Source organism: Lissotriton helveticus, chromosome 5_1, assembly GCF_964261635.1.
Source record: "Lissotriton helveticus chromosome 5_1, aLisHel1.1, whole genome shotgun sequence".
NCBI lineage: Eukaryota > Metazoa > Chordata > Amphibia > Caudata > Salamandridae > Lissotriton > Lissotriton helveticus.
Genome location: NC_136065.1, coordinates 493,338,366 through 493,358,228, shown reverse-complemented (window position 1 = coordinate 493,358,228; position 19,863 = coordinate 493,338,366). Strand labels below are relative to the sequence as shown.

Genomic DNA, 19,863 nt, shown 5'->3' with positions numbered 1-19,863 from the left:
GGCTGCCTGCGAGGGCTGCCCAGAAACGCCGGTGCTGGGTCTCTCGGCTTGAGATAGCAGCGCGTCTCTCAGCGCGTCAGGAAGGCGGGGCTGCTGCCAGCGGGGTCTGCTTCTGCTCTCGGCTTCGGCAAGTGTGGCTGCTCCGTCTTGTCACCACGCGTGTCTTTGCATAGGGCAAGATCGGCAATATTTATACCTTAAAGGTGCCGAGATTGACGTAAGGATGGACATAGATACGTCAATAAAGATGTCATACGACTTGCTCGTTAGCACATTCTTTTACTGAAGTTCTCTGTGAAATCAAAACAATGGCCGCACGGATTTTCCAGGTTGTCATAGGTTTGATTTGTTATGAGAACGTCGTATGCCTTATCAGGGGCTGGAGGAATGTCGCTTGTCTAATTAGATCTCAAGCGTTATGACCTAATCAGATAACACGTTCCTGTGCCGTAGTGTGACTGCGTCAGATAACGGTATCTGCATCATGGGGGCTTTTCTTGCCTCATGGGCTGACTGTTAGTTAACTTGATAGTTAGTTTAACCAGAATAGGGTCAGGAATAGGGGGATTAATTCAGAACCTATAGGAATACATGACACCCACTCCACGCTAACTATGGACATATTTACTAATCTATGCATAGTATAACATAGTACAACATACTATAGAGTATAGTGTATACCTTACCACCCCAAAATACATAAATGCATTTTGAAATTTTCAAATATACTGAAAAATTGCAGTCATATATATTGTATGCACTTAAGCTATGCTACGCATTTGTAGACATTATTGCTTATTTGGTATATGAGAAATACACATGAAATGGCTCTTAATATAGCTATACAGAAAGAAAGTTCGAGACCATTTCATCACATAATAAAATATTTGTGAACATCCCAGCGGGCAACTAAAGTTTATAAAGTATCTAAAAATAGAAATCTTAGTTCTCTAGGAATAGTTTCTTACTTTAAGCAGAAGATAAGTGTCCCGAAAAATTTGTGAAAAATAATTTGGGGCTGCTAAAAAATTGTTGGCCGTGAACTGGTGGGAAGAATTGTTCATGTGACTTTATTTTTAAAGTTGAAGGCCGAATTCAGGGAACGCCGTGTGCGAGCTTGCTCAAAAGTCTCTATTTCTGTTCTGGAGAGAACATCATATCATTCAGGCTTTCGAAAAAACTGTCAACAGCTTCATGGGAAAGTTCCACTAAGTCGGAAATAGGGGTAACCATGCATTCGTGCGCATGATTGTCTGCATTGACATTCTGATTCGCATTGCTGACAGAAGGTCGTACCTGTTCGATGCTGCTTTCATCTTGAACTTCACTACTCTTCAATCGCAGTGGTGAAGATTCCAGGAATGCCGTCATCAGGATTGGCAGCCTTTGAGGGCAGCACAAAGCGTGAACCTTGGTAGGAACCAACAGTGTATCTGCATCCACTGGCGCATCCGATTGTAGCGTCAGACAGGTGTCTAACACGCATTCTTCTCCGCATAGCAGACACCTTAGTACAGGTAAAACACACCTTTGCCACATTGGTCGAAATGATAGAAACCAAGTCATGTTTAGGTCTCTAAGCCGGGAGAGTCCCAGGATTTTTGATATCCGGTCCCGGTATCCAATGGCTAGGATCGTATCTTCCATTGTCGCGAGAGTTTGATCTGTGACATGGGTTGCCATAACGAAAAATAAGGACTAAGAATAGGATTCCTGCAATTAGTCCCAGGATCAGGGGAAGTCCGCCAAAAATCGAATGGACGAAATCTGGAAAAATACCCAGTATGGCTTTGAATGGTGTTAATGCCATCGAAAATACTGTCTTAAATACCCCTGAGATCCCATTGGTATCAGAAATATTTAAGATTTCGCTCAGGATTTCCGCGAAATGTACGGGGGAATTAGTTGATAATAATGTATGTATCTCTGCAGTCGTCCTTGCGACTTGTAGATCATACGTTTCTTTTGATGACGTGAGCCTTGTAGGCGTCTGAAGAAGCACTGTTTTCATTCTGCTTAAAGTATCTATTCGAATAGAAGTAATTTTCAAACTGGGCCATGCCCTTGCCTCCCTGTCTGGAAAGGAGCTGGGGAATAAAGAACGTCCACAGCACTTGACCTTCGCCGTCGTAGTGACTAGATAAGGAGTCCCGGGCATAAGACTACAACATCTGCGGTCTACAATAAGAATGTAACTCCCATTATAGAGTCTTTGAAAGAATGGTTCTATTTCAGTTGCAGGTGCGCCTTGCTGGTGACATGAAAGGTTGTATGAATTCCCTTCACAGGCTCCGTGCAAACTAATACCGTTACACAGAAGCGTGCCGCTTAGTGACATAGCACAATTGTTGCCACTAAGAAACACTTTCTGTCCTTTATTACTGACACATGCATGTGAATAGGGCAGGTTCCAATTTGTTTTAAGGTACCCCTTTCCCAATTTCTCGTACATGCCAGCCTGTATATATTTTTGGCAGTATTGAAACCTGAAGGTTGAGATTGGAATATTTATGATTCCGTGTATTATCCATTCACTGACAGGTCGTTCTGACATTGTCATTGGTAATCTTTCTAGTTTTTCAATGCTCAAGATTGTATAATCAGCACCCTTTTGCGCCATACCGATTTGTCTATCAGTAAGGTTAAAGATTTGGAATAGTGACGTTGTGTTGATTAAACGCCAAGGCACATAGCCTGAACGCAGATTTTGTAACGTCCAGCCAAGCTGTACAATAGAACGCAATTGTGACTGACCATGTTGTAATAACAGTAAATCTTGCGATAATATATCGATTGCTGAAGACACAATGCTGTCCAATGAAAAAATTCTGGAGGACAGAGTCATTAACCCATTGTCCACTACAGATAGTGATTTTTCCAAATTAATACGGTCAATTTCCCGTATTCTTTCTGCTGTCTCAATTTGAGTAACCTTCCAGGCCTCATTGTATGCTGCATATACAGAGGCTGCTATGAAACGCTTTTGACGCTGTTTGCGTGGTCCCATTATGAAATCACGCAAGTCAGCACCATCAGTAAGTAAAGTTAGGTGTTGCTTAATTTCAGGCAGTGTGGAAGTTTGTAGCCATTGAAGGCATAATTTGCCCACACTGTAGGTTGTTATTATCCCTGGGTGATGTCTTTGGGGATATCTAGGGTCTGGCCTGGTCATTTTGAAACCCTGTGTTTTATTCAGGAATCTATCTTGACAGTTATTTGTATCTGTGGGCCAGATCAACCATTGTTTCCAATCAGGATGTGTTCTGTTTTGGTTTAGTATATGGTTTACGTCTATCTCTTCATCTGTATCAGAGCTATTGCTAAACATTGTTGGCTTTGGAATAGACGGTTTAATTAAATCTTTGATTTTGGCTAAGCCAAGACAGGTGGTTTGTTAAAAAGTGTCATTTAAAAATATCATTTGTTCTGGGATCATGCAGGCTCTAAACAAAGCTTCTATACCCTGTACTTGCCATTCTTTTGTACCCCAAACACTTTTCAAATCAACATTTTTGTCCCAATAATCAAATCCAAATGTATTCATTTTTTCAAAGAATGAATCTGAATATATCAATTTTGTGTTGGTTATCATGGTTTTCATCCCTGTCTTGTTTGACAATTTCAAATAAAATGTTTCAGCATTACTTATGTTAAAACCTGAAAAATATGAATATTTGTCATATACGGTTCTAGAGCTTCCTTTTGGAGGTGTAGCACAATGTTCCCATTGATTATAACTTAAAACATTTCTAGGTTGTGCAAATTTATGTAAAAAATGGTTACCATAATGGTTATAGCAATACATACTATCATAATTTGTAGAACCTTGCAAATAATCATGTTTTGTAAATTTAGCAGACATTACTAAGTCAGACATCATGTTGTTAATACTTTCGAAGTCCCAATCATCAGCAAATGAGTTTGGTTTTGCAAAGTCACTCAAGGAGATCTTGATTTGGTGTGGATATTTCAGGATCTCGACCGGACCATAAATTTCATAGTCAGTGTTGTCCCAGGCTACCCCACCAGGTATAGGATTGGCTGTGAAGTTGGCTGAAGAAAGTTCTCTTTTCTCGACGTGTGAAGATGTGTGTGGTTTGAGGTCCAAGTTGATGTTCTGACTTGCTGTGTCCATTTTAGCATATTTTCCCTCAATGAAGCGTCCCAAAGTAAATACCATGATGAGCCAAAGTACGAGGATAAATGCACCAAAACCCACCCAAAATTCAATCCATGGAGAAACCAGATATGTTTCTTTCAGATGTTTCAAAAGTTCCTTAGCTTTGTCTTTAAAGGATTTTGATGATGGCTGTGTCTTTGATTCACTGAAGCCGTCAGAGGAATCATCGAAGTTGATGAAGTAACCGGATGCAGTTCTGTCAATTGTTCCAATTGGTTCAGGATTTCTGTTTTTTGCATTTTCACTTGGTACTTCAGTATAGATTGGTGTGTCTCTGCTAAATGTCTTTATTTGGGTTTTCAGAGGTCTGAGTTCTATTGCATTGTTGCATAGTCCTTCTTGTTCTTCTTTAGGCGTTTCGAATGTGATGAGCCTTTTTGTTAGGACCTCTGTGCTGGTAGCAAACCTTGGTGTTCTGCTACTTATTGGGAGTCCACTTGGCCTACTGTTTGTTATCGGCCACATGTTGTGGTTTTACCAGGTCGATGGATACAACTCGGTTCTCCTTTTTACCAGCAAGTGGCGGTAGTACAACTGATCTTGTCCCGTTGACAGACAAGACAGGAACTGCTTTTCTGTAGGAAGGCCCAAATTCCTTCTTTACCGCGATCTTTTCCCTGACTAGATCCCCGACTTTTGGAATCCAGACAGGTCTTGCTGGGACAGGTGGTGATTCTTCAGTGGTCGTTGGCTGTTGTTTCAACTGTATGTTGCTCAGGTCTTTTCTTGTTTTGTTTAAGTCCTGCAAAATAGCCAAACGGTCTTTGACATCAAAGCTTTTTTCTTTAACCACTGAAGTCTGACTATCAAGGTCAGAGATCAACATCCTAGTTCCAAATAATAATTCGTACGGACTGAATCCCTTCAGAGAATTTCTTGGCAAGTTATTTAGACTACGTTGGACACTTATTAGATGTTTGACCCACCCAGCTCCCGAACCTAATATCCTTTCCATTATAGATTGCTTTCTGCCTTGGTTTTTTCTTTACACCATCCCGTATCCTCAGGAAGGAAGTGAGAAGATTCCCGCTGGACTGTGCTCATTCGGCCATGTTTCCCCCCAGGCTGGTGGGCTTGAGTGAAAACAGTGGTCGAACGTAGCATGCTCTTAGCGTATATGCCATTTAGACTCGCAAATCTTGTTTAATAGTCCGGACGTCAGCCGAGTGCTGGTGATCTACATTATAAGTGGAAACTAGCCTGTATATGTTAATCGCAAGCCATTCTTTTTGTTGGTAATATTATCTGCCTTGATACGACGAGGTATTAAACTGCTTCTCTCCCCACTGCGATCTCTGTTGCAGTTTGGGCAGTTTTTTACAAACATGGTGTAGTGCAGGCTCATGCCTGGCCACCAGTACCGTGATTGTAATTCTTCCAGAGAATCTTTTAATTTAAGGTGTCTGAGACCCTCGCCCATGTGTGCGTCTGCGATTAACAAGTTTCTCCTGTCCATGTTTGGAATCACTCTATCCCCCACTCCAGGGATTCGAGCAAAAGGGACGGAGTTTGCATCGATTATGTATGTATAATTGAGTGGATAGTTGATCGGTAGTGCTGAGCAGTCGCCGTTTGATGACGTTTTCACCGCCAGCAATGTTTCACCGTCAATGTATTTTAATGTACGCTTTTTTCGATCTACGGGAGCCGGTTTAGTGGCTGCCGCTGCGGCTGCTTCAGCCAATGAATTCCCCACAACGTGAACGCCATCACGCTGATGACTCAGTGAGTGTGTCACGTGAGTCTTTGGTAGTTATTTTTTCAAAAGAGCTACTTGTTCCCAGAGCAGTTTCTGCTTTATTGGTGCATCTGTGTCATCTTTGTAACCGTTCTGAATCCATGTCTGCAAATCCTTGTTATATGCTTTGACGCAGTAATATGAATCTGACACTATAAGTGTCGGGAATTCGCGATCCGCATTATCTAGCGCCATTTTCAAAGCTATTATTTCAGTTTGTAGTTCTGAATTTGTTTCTACTGAGTGTGATTTTGTTAATAGAGGTCTTAGTTTACCTCCCCGCCACACTTCTTTTGTAATCTCACATGTGGGGTTGTATGCTTGTTCTCCCCAAACGGAGGGTTGAGCATGTCCGTCTGTATAGATTACACAGGCGTAATGTCGTAGAGGCAGAATGTCGATTGGCAGAGGATACATCTTTTCATATTTTAGATTTTTTAATTCTTCTAGTTCTGGATCAAAGTAGTAGTATACTTTGTCCGTTGTGATTGAATTCACCCATTGTATCCATTCCGGATTCAATGTTGTTGTTGGTAAATTACACGGTGTTGTTAATGCCTCAAAGGCTGATTCTGCTGTTCTGACTGTGATATGTCTACCGTCAGCTATGTCTTTTTCTCTAGCTATTGCGGTTTGAACTGCACGAATGATTTTTTCTGTATTACTGAATTTCTGTTCAGCTTCTGTGTACAAGTGTGATTTGAATGCAATTGGTACCTTTTCTCCTTCATTAGAAGTCAGGTATGTGAATCCGCATCTCCCTGGGATGACTTGAATCACAAGATTGCGTGTGTTATCACGTGTTTCTAATTTTGTTTTAATTAGCATGTCTGTTTGTAAGGATCTCAAAATTTCTGTGTGTGTTTGAGTCCAACTGGATCTTTTAAAGTCTGGTTTAATTAGATCATAAAGGGGTTTGACCCTTTCTGCGTAATTTGCAATGTATGTTCTTCCGAAATTTAGGAAACCTAGAATCGACTGTAGGTTTTTTAGTGTTTTAGGAGCTTGGATTACGGCACATTTCTCTAGGAAATTGTCAGCCAGGCTTTTGCCTTCACTTGATAACTCATATCCTAAGAATAGGACCGTCAGATGGGCAATTCTGGACTTTTTAAAGTTGAATTTGTAACCCTCTGCAGCGAACCCAAGTATTATGGTGTTCACCCTTTTCAAGTGAGTCTCCAAGTCATCATCTGTTAAGTAAATGTCATCGACATAAGATAATGCTTCATCATCATATAGTTGTAGTAATTCTGTTACTCTCGCTGAGAATACCCCCGGGCTGTTCTTGTACCCCTGGGCTAACCGACAGAATTGCTTTTGAGTGCCATTTACTGAGAATGCAGTTAAAGATCTGCTCTCTGGTGCTATGTTTTGACAAAAGAATCCATTGGAGATGTCCAAGGTTGTTTTGTATTTTTTGCGCACTATGTTATTCATTAGTGCAGCACTGTGTGAGTTTTGCACTGCAAAGGTTTTGCAACATGTGTTAAGGTGTCGGTAATCCAAAACTAGACAATATGAATTGTCTGGTTTGGAGACCGGAAACAAAGGATTGTTCATTTGTGAGGTGCAAGTTTCAATCACCCCCTGGTATTCTAGCTGATCTAGTATTTCATTTACCTGTTTTTTAGCTTCTTGCTTAATTGGGTACTGCCTTTGTGCAGTAGGTTGTGATTTTAACTGGATTTTGTGAGGAGGGGAGTCCTCATCCCATCCTACATGATTTTTATATAAAGCAGGTGCTAAGGCCACTGCCCACTTTCTAGCAAGTGTGTATTTTTTATGAATCGGGATTTGATTCGAGAAGGCAGGCATAATTACTTCTTCGCCATGAGGGCACTCCCTGACAAACTCTGGTGGCCAGTCTTTTTCAGCTAGAAGGATGTCATAACCCTTTGAGAGGTTATCCCAAAATAGTCCCCTTATTTTCCTAGTCTTATCTCCCTCTATACGTAATGTTATCTCGTATATCTTGTGGGGCTTGCTAACTCTGGTGTCTGCAGTTTCCACTTGAAGGTATTCATTCGTGTCCACTGTCTCCAGATGATTCATAAGGACTTTGCGAGCTATGCTCACCTCTGCTGCGCTGTCTAGCATTGTCTGAGCCCACTCTCCGTTTTTCAGTTGTGTCCTCAGTATTCTCGGCATTTTTAACTACCTTGATACTGGCTACCTTCTTTTTTGGAAATTGTAATTTCTTTTTTAGCTGAGCAGGTTCCTTGTCTTTGGACTTGGCGTGCTCTTCTGATCGTCCTCTTCTTTCCGATTTCTGCGAGGAAGTCTGAAAAGATTGAGAGGGACGTGTATCAATGTCTTGATATCTATCAGGTTTTTTAATATTATCCCTATTTCTAAGGTTATATCTATTCCCAGAGGGGTCACTCTGCGGTGACCTCTGTCTTTGGTTTAGAGATTTCTCTCTTCGCCTGGGAGACCTCCCTCGGGACTGGAATTTCTTTTCTTTAGGATTGGATTGTTTGTTTCCATCCCAGTTCTTTTTTGATGAATTATTATTAAAAAATATTTTTTCTGGACTTGTAGTCAGTTGCGGTTTTACTGGTATTCCACCTAGACTATCTCTGCCTAGTTCTTCATAGGATTTTTCTATGATTCTGGCAATTTCAGCTGGTTGGTCTGCTATATCTGTCTCTTTTAACCTCTGGCGGATCGCCACGTTTGCTGCCTCACCTTTTATGTTGGCTAATAATATAGCCGAGACCTGCTTGAAGTCTTTTAGTAATTTCATACCAAGAGTTAAAGCAGGTTCTGGACCGTATTCATCTTGAATTTGTTTTAGCACATCTGGTATTACCGAAATGGATGGAACACCGTGCGTTTTTGTGTAGATGGAAGCAAAGACTGTACCCCAAGTGTCACAGTCCTCAATGTGTGGTGCGATTCCCATTGGGAGACATATAGTCAGAATCCTGTGTTTTTCTAATGGGGTGGTGTCAGGAAACACCGCCTCTATTTGGGTAATTTTCTGTGCCAACCAGAATGGTATCTGTTCCCGTTTAGCTGGAACTTTACCTAGGCAGGATTGGATGTTCTGTGGTGTAATTTTATTTGTGTTCCCCTGGTGAGGGGTCAGCTGTGGAAGTTTAATCGCTGGCTGAATTGTTGAAGTCCGCATTACATACTGAACTAATTGTCTATGAATTTTTAGTAGTTGTTTTAGCTGTATTAACAGCTCTGCTGCAGGCATTCTTTCGATGTCTGGATGTGGTGTGTATCCGGCTAAGACCGGCCACGTTGCTCCTGGTCTTCCTAAAGGACCGAGTCTTGTAATGTGATTGTTATGTTTTAGGGCGCCATCAAATAAGAGCAAATGCTCTTGGAATTTGAGTGGTACTTCCACCTCCTCGAAAGGAGTGTACGTTTCAGGAGGTTCCTCTACTTTGTAATAGTGGAAGTACTTTGTTACAGCATTTGCTGCTGGAAAATGTATCCATGAATAGTATACCTCTGTCTGCCGATATTCGTGTGCCTCGATTACGAATATGACTGTGCCACCTCTAGGTGTCAGTCCATTTTCTATAAGTTTTAAGGTTATAGATCTCCTTTTAATGACCGGAATGAGTGTTATATTCGGGTCTGCTGCTTGCATGGTAGCATCAGCATCTGCGAGTTCAGTTGCTAATCTAACTGCCTCTCTTTCATCATCACTCTCTGCCATTTTACAGACAGGATGGTATTATGTTTGTTTGCAGGTCAGGTTTCTTTATGGAAACAGAGATTAGATGCACAATATTTTGGGAATGTTTTTATCCTTCAACGTTGACTATACCAAGAACCATACATAGGAGTTCCCTCCTGCGAGGTTTTGGAGGATATTACCTTTCACCCACTCCAGACGTCTTTGGAGTATAATGGAAAAAGGGGTCTGAGTGAGAAAGCACGACTGAGTTACTCTAAATGTCTTACGTTAGTTTTATCGCGCTTTCCAAACACGTTGGGCGCCATGTAGTGTAGCTCCTATTTTCCCAATAGGCTCTGCGCATTGGAATAATACCTACAGCAGTAAAGGCCTAGACCAGACGTTAACTAGGTCTACTACTGTCGATACTAGACTTAATTTTTGGGTTTGCCAGCGTAGCTCAGAGTTCGCTAGAAACTTTCTCGAATGTTCAAGGAGGAATTAACTTCCCTGATTAGACAAGAAGGGATTTAGTTTCTGACAACCATAGAACATGACAACTTTGCTCTCCCCTAATCAAGAGTCAATCTCGAGAGTCGTGTGAGCACAAGGCAATTATTTTACTCAGTCAGTACGTGCATTCTTAGTCTCATCAGATTGTAGAGAAAAGGAAGAGACGGGCGTGTTCAATAAAAAGGTGTTATTTATTGATCAGTCTCTTTTCTCATACATGAGAAATGGATCGATATTATTGCAATACTTATAGTTAAGTAAAGTGCATACATTAAAAGCAATAGTATAAAATAATACTGTAAAAACATTGATATGGTTTCTGAGCCATATGATGTTTAAAATGATTAAAATATATTTACATACACATATACATTTGACTAAACGTACTCAACTGGTGTTTCTAAATACGCCTACCCCGTGTACCTGACCTAAGTCTAATGCGTGGGCGGGAATAGAAAGTTACAGTTTAAGTTAAGTTTGTTTTTGCCAAGTGAATAACTAAAGAATTCTCTGTGAGGGGTTATTCAGTTCTGTACCTGGAAGTTAGGATGAATGAGGAATGGTATCTCTTTCTCTGGTCTCGATATTCCAGGCTGCCTGCGAGGGCTGCCCAGAAACGCCGGTGCTGGGTCTCTCGGCTTGAGATAGCAGCGCGTCTCTCAGCGCGTCAGGAAGGCGGGGCTGCTGCCAGCGGGGTCTGCTTCTGCTCTCGGCTTCGGCAAGTGTGGCTGCTCCGTCTTGTCACCACGCGTGTCTTTGCATAGGGCAAGATCGGCAATATTTATACCTTAAAGGTGCCGAGATTTACGTAAGGATGGACATAGATACGTCAATAAAGATGTCATACGACTTGCTCGTTAGCACATTCTTTTACCGAAGTTCTCTGTGAAATCAAAACAATGGCCGCACGGATTTTCCAGGTTGTCATAGGTTTGATTTGTTATGAGAACGTCGTATGCCTTATCAGGGGCTGGAGGAATGTCGCTTGTCTAATTAGATCTCAAGCGTTATGACCTAATCAGATAACACGTTCCTGTGCCGTAGTGTGACTGCGTCAGATAACGGTATCTGCATCATGGGGGCTTTTCTTGCCTCATGGGCTGACTGTTAGTTAACTTGATAGTTAGTTTAACCAGAATAGGGTCAGGAATAGGGGGATTGATTCAGAACCTATAGGAATACATGACACCCTGGGACAATATGCAACAAAGCCAAAAGTACGCACAAGGACGAACAAGCTGGGCACCCTTCCCCAAGTATATAGAGGGAAAATAAAAGAAATTAAACACTCAGGGGCAGATTTATGTTGGGAATGCGCCACGTTTGCGTCACGCAACTGTGGCGTAAACGTGGCGCATCCCTACGACCCATTTACAACGTGACGCATTAGGGCAGATGCGTCACGTTGTAAAGCCCTGCGCCACTTGTGGGCGTTCCGGCACAGGGTGAGCGTTCCGGTCCAGGTGCGCCTTGCAAAAGTGGCTGAGTGAAATCTATAAGATTTCACTCAGTCACTTTCAGGCCAATGCTGCGTCAAAACCCTGCGCCTGCTTGAAGCAGGCGTAGGTCTTGACGCAGCATTGTAAAGATGGGGCACCCCTGAGCCTTGCTGGAGCTGCATCGCGCTTGCGACGCAACTCCAGCAATGCGCCACCTTTACGGCACAGATGCGTCACGCATCTGTGCCGTGTTTGCCCCATGGTGCGCCGCATTGTAAATGCGGCTCACCATGGGTGGCGGAGCAGCGGCGCAAAATAACTGGCGCATCCCTGGGGATGCGCCAGTTATCATAAATCTGCCCCTCAATCTCTAAGTTAACTAGAGCAGCACAGCAGGACCATAACAACAAAGGGATGCTGCATCAACTCTCTAAATTAAAAGCTTCATTAAAAAAACTAAAGTGGGAAGCAAACAGAACTAAAGAGGAACAACTCTGGGCAACACTCCATGAGGATATAAAAAAGAATGACGGTGCAAGTTTTTGGAAAACAATAAACTCATTAACGCACCCTGCAAGAATGGAGATTACATCAAACATCACAGAGGCAACTTGGGCAGTATATCTCGAAAACCACTTTAACCGAGATTTGTCGGCCAATCAGAATATGAGTAAACCTTTCCCTGTACGAGCCCATGAGGACGGCAATAGCTTACAAAGGTCCCCAATCGACCAGGATACGGTCCCTGTGCGAGCCCATGACGTCGGCAATAGCTTACAAAGGTCCCCAATTGACCAGGATACGGCAGGGGACGTAGATCATATATTACTGTAACCCATAATAAAGCGGCAAATAAAGAAAGGAAGAAGGGAAGGCGCGCCGGGTCCAAACGGGATTCCGCCCGTCCTCTTCAAACAAGACATGGACTATTGGGCAGCGGCACTTGAACCGCTTTTTCGGGAGATCAGGGACACTAACATCTTACCAGACACTTGGAAGGGTTCCATCATTGCCCCCATATATAAAGCAGGGGATAGAGGCCTTCCTCAGAATTACCGGCTAGTTGCCCTAATCGATAATGATGCGAAGTATTTTGCAGGTCTAATACTGGAAGAACTAAAGGCATGGGCCATGAGGAAGTCTCTTATACCTGTCAATCAAACAGGCTTCGTTAAAGCAGTGGGGACAACAACAAACATACTGACAATGGGTATGCTTATAGATAAGGCAGAGATGAAAAAAATGCCCCTGCACCTCTGCTATATTGACTATAAGGCGGTATTTGACAACATCAACCGCAAACTACTACGGATAAAACTCAATGATTGGGGTATCCCAAAAGGTTTGTTGGAGCTGTTAATCAATTTACATACAGACACTTGGATTCAGATAAAGGTGGGGGACGGCTCAAGGCTGTCAAGGCGGATTCAAACTAACAACGGCCTTAAACAGGGCTGCGTGTTGGCCCCCACACTGTTCAACCTGTTCCTGGCAGACTTGGTGCCCCTATTAAACAACTGCAACTCACACTCGCCAAAATTAGGAGGCCTAAATTTACCATGCCTCTTATATGCAGACGACCTGGTGCTAATAAGCCATACAAGAGTAGGGCTCCAAAATCTCTTAAATACGACCCAGCGATATTCCGAGTTAAATGATTTAACAGTGAACCTCGAGAAAACGCAAACAATGACAATCAGCAAGAACAAAAACAAGAAAGTCTTCTCGTGGTTCTGGAATAACACTCGCATTAAAGACACCCCGTCGTACAAATATCTAGGTGTGAAGATTGACAGTGGTGGCCAATTTAGCGAACAAAGGGCCAGTATAAGAGGCAAAGGCATCGCGCTGGCAATCGCCTTAAAAACACTAAATAACAACCTCTCCGGCCCTTCTTTGACCCCTTTACTACACGTCATACGGGCCAAACTGTTACCAACTCTAACTTATGGGAGTGAGGCCCACCGCGGCAGAGATGCCGTAACACTTGACAGTACAATCGTGTCGGCATATAGAATCATCTTCAGCCTTCCAAAGCGATCCTCCCCAGCACAGATCAGATTGGAGTTTGGTATTCGGTCACAGCTTTTGGCACGACAGGGGGCATATATCTGCTCATGGGACAAAGTAAGGAAAACGACTGAAGAAACGTTGAACGAATATTTATGGAAAGAGCTAGAGCGGACTCAAAACTCACCAGCAGCAAAATATCTGGAAAAGAGCATAGTGAACACCGGGCTGGCAGAACTCTGGGCGTCCCCTACAGATCACAAATCACTAAATAAATTGGTGAAGAAATCGATAAAGCTTCAGTCATGGGTCCAGGATAAAGCCATCCTATCAAAAAGATCTCACGCATGGATGGTATTAAACACATACCTGACACAAGCCTCCCAGTCTTATCTCGGTCTAGGTTATACAAAAAAAATCAAACTGTCCTTTTTAAGATATAGACTGGGCCTGCTACCATGCATTTTATACCTCCCTCACTGGCTGAGATCGAAAGCAGGAACACTATGCAGGCTATGTGGCATTGGGGCTGAAGACATGATGCATCTACTATGCTTGTGTGAAGAACTGCAAGAAGAAAGGAAGCTCCTGCTGAAACGCAATTTTATTCTACAGGGTGTACGCACACGAAGGAGTGCAGTGCTAACCTGTTTCTCAGCACAGGACCCTCAGCTGAGCTGCAGTTTCGTGAAATTTTTAAAAGCAGCGGAAAAAAAAACTACCGAAAACTGACCCATGAATAACCTACAAACAGGACATATGATTTAATTTAAATTGATGAATCATCTATGTTGTAAATTTTAATGAATTTTATGGAAAACACGAATAGACTAACAGGCCTACAAAGTGGATGAGAAGCACAGAACGGCCTAATGTGGGCGGCTGGCAAACAAAATCATTTTTTATGCTGAATAGCTTATGCTTATTGCACTATAGTATAGAATTGATCTTAAACGCATGTTTTTTTATGAGCATTTTAACTTTCTTATTGTGTACTGTGTTGCATTGGTTTTAATTAACTGTGCAATAAACTATAAACTGAAACTGAAACATTGGAGATTGTGCTTATCCATTCCGCCTCATCTGGTGTGGTATCTGGCTCAACGGCTGAGGCTACAATTGTTGTCATTCTAAAAGAAGGAAAACACCTTCTGCCCCCTAACAATTTTAGACCCATTTCATTGATCAATATGGAAGAAAATTTCTATGCCAAGATACTGGTTAGGCACTTCGAAACAAATATAACTAAATTCACCCACCCCTCCCAATCGGGTTTTGTAAAAGGTAGACTGGTTAGTGATAACATTCATACATTTTCCCATATTATTGAAAAGGCCTCTCCCCCTCAATCTCCCTCCTCTGCTGCTATTACCCTACATGCCGAAAAGGCCTTTGACAAGGTTGCAAGGCCATATCTGGAATCAGCGGTACATCGCTACAACCTAGGAAAACGTTTCCTAAATATTACCATGGCACTTTAGACAAACCCCCCAGCTGGTATCCTGATTTCCTCAGAAGATCCTGAAAATGCCATCCTAGACATTATCAATGTTATTTCCACATACTACGGATACTCACTTTACATAGGTAAGACAGTGGTCCTTCCTCTGAATATATACGCTGCCTCTCTGTTTGTGTGGGCAATTCGGGCCTACCCGGGAAAACAAATTCCTCAAAATATCTAGGAATATGGTTTAATCATAATCTGGCAGACAAAATACAATGAACAAAAATCCCTAAGCAAAATAAAGGATTTATTGTCCAGCTGGTCTCCTAAATATATCTCTTGGTGGGACAGACTGGAATCTCTCAAAATGATGATGACCCCTCTAGTGAACTTCTTATCAGGTATGCTCCCCATATGTCTTTTTCTTTCCTACATAAAATCACTTCTGCTTTAAGAAACCAAGGATTGCCTTCAAAAAACTCAGGTTGGACGTACATGAAGGTGGTTGTAGACTACCCAACTGGCTTATATGGTTTCTCAGTGTTCTCGCTGGATGTAGCCTCCAGCTATTTGCCCAGCATGGCTACTTATAGAACAACAATAGTGTTATCCCTGCACCCTGGCCGCACTGATTTCGATAACCACAATGCAATGAAGCACTATCCTAGACACTCGAACAGCATTAAAATGAGTCAACAAACAGCTGGGCAGTGACTTCACTAAATAAAAATCTGCCACTCCTTTCACAACTCTGATTGGTCCCACCTGGCCACCTAGGAAAGTAAAGGTATTCATTTGGTGGAAGATCTGTACTCTGATAAACCAACCTCTTTCCTTGTCTAAACTACAGCAAAATATTCTCTGGCTGATCTTGATTTTTTACAAGTTTCAGAAGCATAAGGCTAAAATCTCTAAACTGAGCCCACTGCAGCCTCCAAAACACGTCACCTTTCTATGTAAATTCCTTCAGTAAGGGCATACTGCCTTGAGAATCTACTAATTATTACGCATACTATTAACAACCTCTCATCTGAATTTCTACATATCTCCAGGCCTAGGACCATGACCTCTTATCTACACAGACATTGAGCAATATCTGTTCTCATATCCTTTGTCACAAGCTTATACCCTCGCTGACCAAAACTAACATTTTTGCTTCTCTTTACCTTTATTGGACTCCAGACAAACATTTCAAAGTACAACCCTTTGAGACAGACATTTGTTGGTCTAGTGAAACCAACTGAGGTTATCCTGAACATAGGTTCTTCAAATGCTACTGCCTCACTTCGTTTTTGGAATCAATTCAGTCCCACCTGTGCACAATGTTCTGTGTCAACATTAACCTTGACTTCATGTTCATAATTCTGGGTCTATATGCTACCCTCCACCCTCTCTCACTATTTGAATTGGATTTAGCCCTTCTGGATCTCTTATTAACTATAGTCATCAAGGTTATCCTCATGGACTGGAAGGATTTTAACCATGTTTCCTTCCACACTTGGTGGTCCAGGGTTATGTATCTTAGGGGTACTCACCTTACACAAATGTTGATAGAGGGCAACCCTAAAATCTCACAAAAAATATGGTCTTCACTTGACTATTTATTCGTAACTCGTCCCAACCCTCTACATCTCTTGCTCAATGACGTTATCTGTTCCTCACACTTGCTCTTTGACATGCGCGAATCTTAGACTTTCTCCCTCCTTTTCTTAATCTTCTTTTATTGTTTATTTTTATATTTTTTTGTCTTCCTATTTTATTTAGGAGTAGTTTGGTCTGTGGTAGATTTCAGGTTGTGTCTATGTGTGTACTACCTTATCGACAGTGTGGCACTATTAATACAGTGTTTACCCTACGGGTGGCCCTTTATTTCATCTACCTGCTCAAATTCTACCATGTGTCATTTACCTTCGACCCATTTTTCCCTAACGTTTGCACTCTTATGGCCTATTTCTGTTTAAGTATGGCAAATACCTTTATTTCATGATGTTTTATAAATGTTAAATCCCACCTTTATACTCATTTGTTTGGAAAACTCTTCTATAAAAACCTACTGAAATAAAAATGACGATAAATGAATAATTACGGAATGTATTTTTGCCTTAACTTTCCTAATTCTCTTACTTGGCAGAACAACAATGCCCAACTCTTTGGGGCCACATTGATCAGCATTTTGTGAAGGTGCAAAATCAATAAAAGTTACACAAACCGGTACAAAATTCTGATGTATAATTTACTTCCCAGAGCACAGTTTTGTATCCATTGGAAAGTTGCCTATAATTAAACAAGGAGTGCTTTGCATTACTTTGCATCAAGGGGCTGTCCAATGAGTGGTACATGGGCATTCCCATACTATTGCCCACAGGTTTTGAAGCAAAGCCATATATACTAAAAAACATTGCTTTGTGCCAAAATAATACATGCTCTTCGGTGAGGGCCAAAGTAGTAGAAAAGTTTTTCTCATCTAAACTCTTCACACTTTGCATATTTACTGCACTGTACAGCACACATGCAAAGTGAGAAAAGATTTAAAGTATGTCTAGACCTAGTATTTTTTACTTTCAGTACAAAACCTGTGCTACACTTTGGTGCAAATGTGTGTGCATGGTGCCAGTTAGCCAGAAAGTGTGCTAGTGCTTGGGAAGAACTTAGCAGTGCCATATCTTTGTAGGTAACAGCGCTGTCTTGCTCTCTCACACAATGTGTTGCTTGTGCATTGTGTCAAATATTCGTAAATCTGCCCATTCATGTTTATCTTCAGGTTTTCATGTGATCTATTATTATGCAGTCCTCGTAAATAGACATTTTGCTGCCTGGCGTGTTTGATGTCTACACTGGTTGCTTTGCATAACTATGATTTTGTTTTCTCCACTATTCCATTACAGGGCATACCAAGGCACCTTCTATTCACGGATGGGGAGCCTAACTCAAAAAATCTAGTGTCGCAGTATGACGATAATTTCCTCAGACATGGGAATTGCATCCTGCCTCCTCTTCGTCACTGGGACCGACAAACCCAAGGATGGATTCCTGAGCGATCTGATTATCCCATTCGAGGTGCATTTCTGTCTCTCAGATTACAGAATATACAGTATTCAGTAGCTGTATCCCTAAATTCTCTTTATCCTGGTACCAGTGATTTAGATAGTTCATGACTCTATAATCTTTAAAGTTGATTATTATAACATCTCCACTGATGTCCTTTGGTCTAACACCCAACCAGTTGGCCCTCCTCACCAGTAGTATCTCTCCGTTAATGTCTGGAGGAAGGGGTCTATTCTTTTTTAACCAATGTATGGTTTTCTTTTTGAGGCTCCTAAAGTCCTCATATTGGCCTGAGAGTAGTTCCGTAACCCCTGTCAAGACGGCAACATAAGGAGCTGATTCAGGGGGAAGCATGATTTGAATCTCACGCCGTGATCTAGTTTCTGAGCCACCTTTGGGAATATGGTTATTTTTACCAAATGGTGTAGTGTCCTTTTGTTTAGCCCTGTTAGGATCTGATATGTTTTTATTTCCCCCATTAGAATCTCTGTTTGCTACGGCAATGGTGGTGGTTTTATCCCCTGTAGTTTTTATGCCTTGTTGACTTTGCAATATCAATGGAGGATTTTTAAGAGTCGACCCAAGCTGTGGGGTTTGCACCATGCTAGTGTTATCCGCAATAGATTTAGTTTTTTTTTGCCCTTTCGATGTTTTGGAGTCGGGTCTAGTGTCTTTCCCTTGGTGATTTGATTGGATAATAGATTTCCTAGAAGCTATATTCTTGGGTGTCTGTTTAATGAGTTCCCTTGTGAGTTCTAAATTGGTTTGGGTGGTACTTTCCAGCTCTCCTAGCTTTTCTGAGATGATTTGTAACCTATGTACTATGGGCAGAATTAATGATGTAATCAGTTGCTCTAGTTTCCCCACCGTTTCTTTCGTCAAGAGGGGTTGTGCTATGTGGTCATTTTGCCCATTTGTCTCAGTCGATGTCAGGTCTGTTGCTGTGTCCTTAGCGTTTCCTAATTTAGTATCTGACTTTTTCCTAAGCTTAGCGGTTCTGCCTTGGGATATGTCCACCCCTCGTTTCCTCTTTCTAATAGCAACCCGGGGCTTGGGCATTATGGGTGACAAGGTAAGTGGTTGGGGCAGTGTCAGTGGAATCCCTTCCTTTGGAGCCTCATTTTCTAATAGATCTATTATGGGGTTAGACATGAGAGTCTGATCTCGTAACTGCATGGGAATGCTAATATCTCCCTCTTTATCCTGAGAATCAAATTGGAGTGGAGGGGGCAGAGCCTTGCTGGTGGCCCCTAATGAGGCAGTGTTATTGTTAGACGGGGATGAGCATGAAATGAAATGAAATGAAAAATTACATTTCTATAGCGCATAACTACCCGGAGGCCTCGCAGCGCTTTAGACTGATTACTGTGACGGGCCTACGGGTAGTTAGTACGCTTTTGCAAACCGGTGGGTCTTTAAGGCCTTCCTGAAGGACTGTAAATTACTGTCCTCCCTCAAGGTCAGAGGCAGAGAGTTCCAGAGCCTTGCCGCTGTAAGGCTGAAGGAGCGGCCACCCCACCTGGCCCTCTTTACTCTCGATGTGGTTGCCAAATGCAATGTTCCAGAGCGAAGGGCTCTGGGGGGGGTGTAGGGTGACACTAGGGAATGCAGAATAGCCGGGCCTGTTCGATGGAAAGATTTGTGCAAAATGCACATGGCTTTAAACTGCGCTCGAGCAGCCACCGGGAGCCAATGGAGGTCTTTAAGCGCCTTCCTGGCAGATTGCCAGCGAGGGATGTTAAGCAGCAGTCGTGCGGCACAATTTTGGGTGACCTGGAGCCTGTTGACCACTGCCGCAGGGGCTCCCAGATATAACACATTCCCATAGTCCAAGCGAGAGAGTACAAGGGC

General features: G+C 42.3%; 1 protein-coding gene and 1 long non-coding RNA gene across 2 annotated transcripts in view; one reads left to right on the top strand and one right to left on the bottom strand.

Moving 5' to 3' along the window:
* Window positions 1-19,863, bottom strand: part of LOC144754691 (uncharacterized) — a 220,140-nt gene that overhangs the window by 79,119 nt on the left and 121,158 nt on the right. The gene's annotated exons all lie outside the window — the stretch shown is intronic.
* Window positions 1-19,863, top strand: part of CFAP107 (cilia and flagella associated protein 107) — a 250,428-nt gene that overhangs the window by 182,037 nt on the left and 48,528 nt on the right. The window contains exon 3 of the mRNA XM_078642813.1: window positions 17,853-18,024. Within this exon, the coding sequence (XP_078498939.1) occupies window positions 17,853-18,024 (172 nt within the window). The remainder of the gene's footprint in view (window positions 1-17,852; window positions 18,025-19,863) is intronic.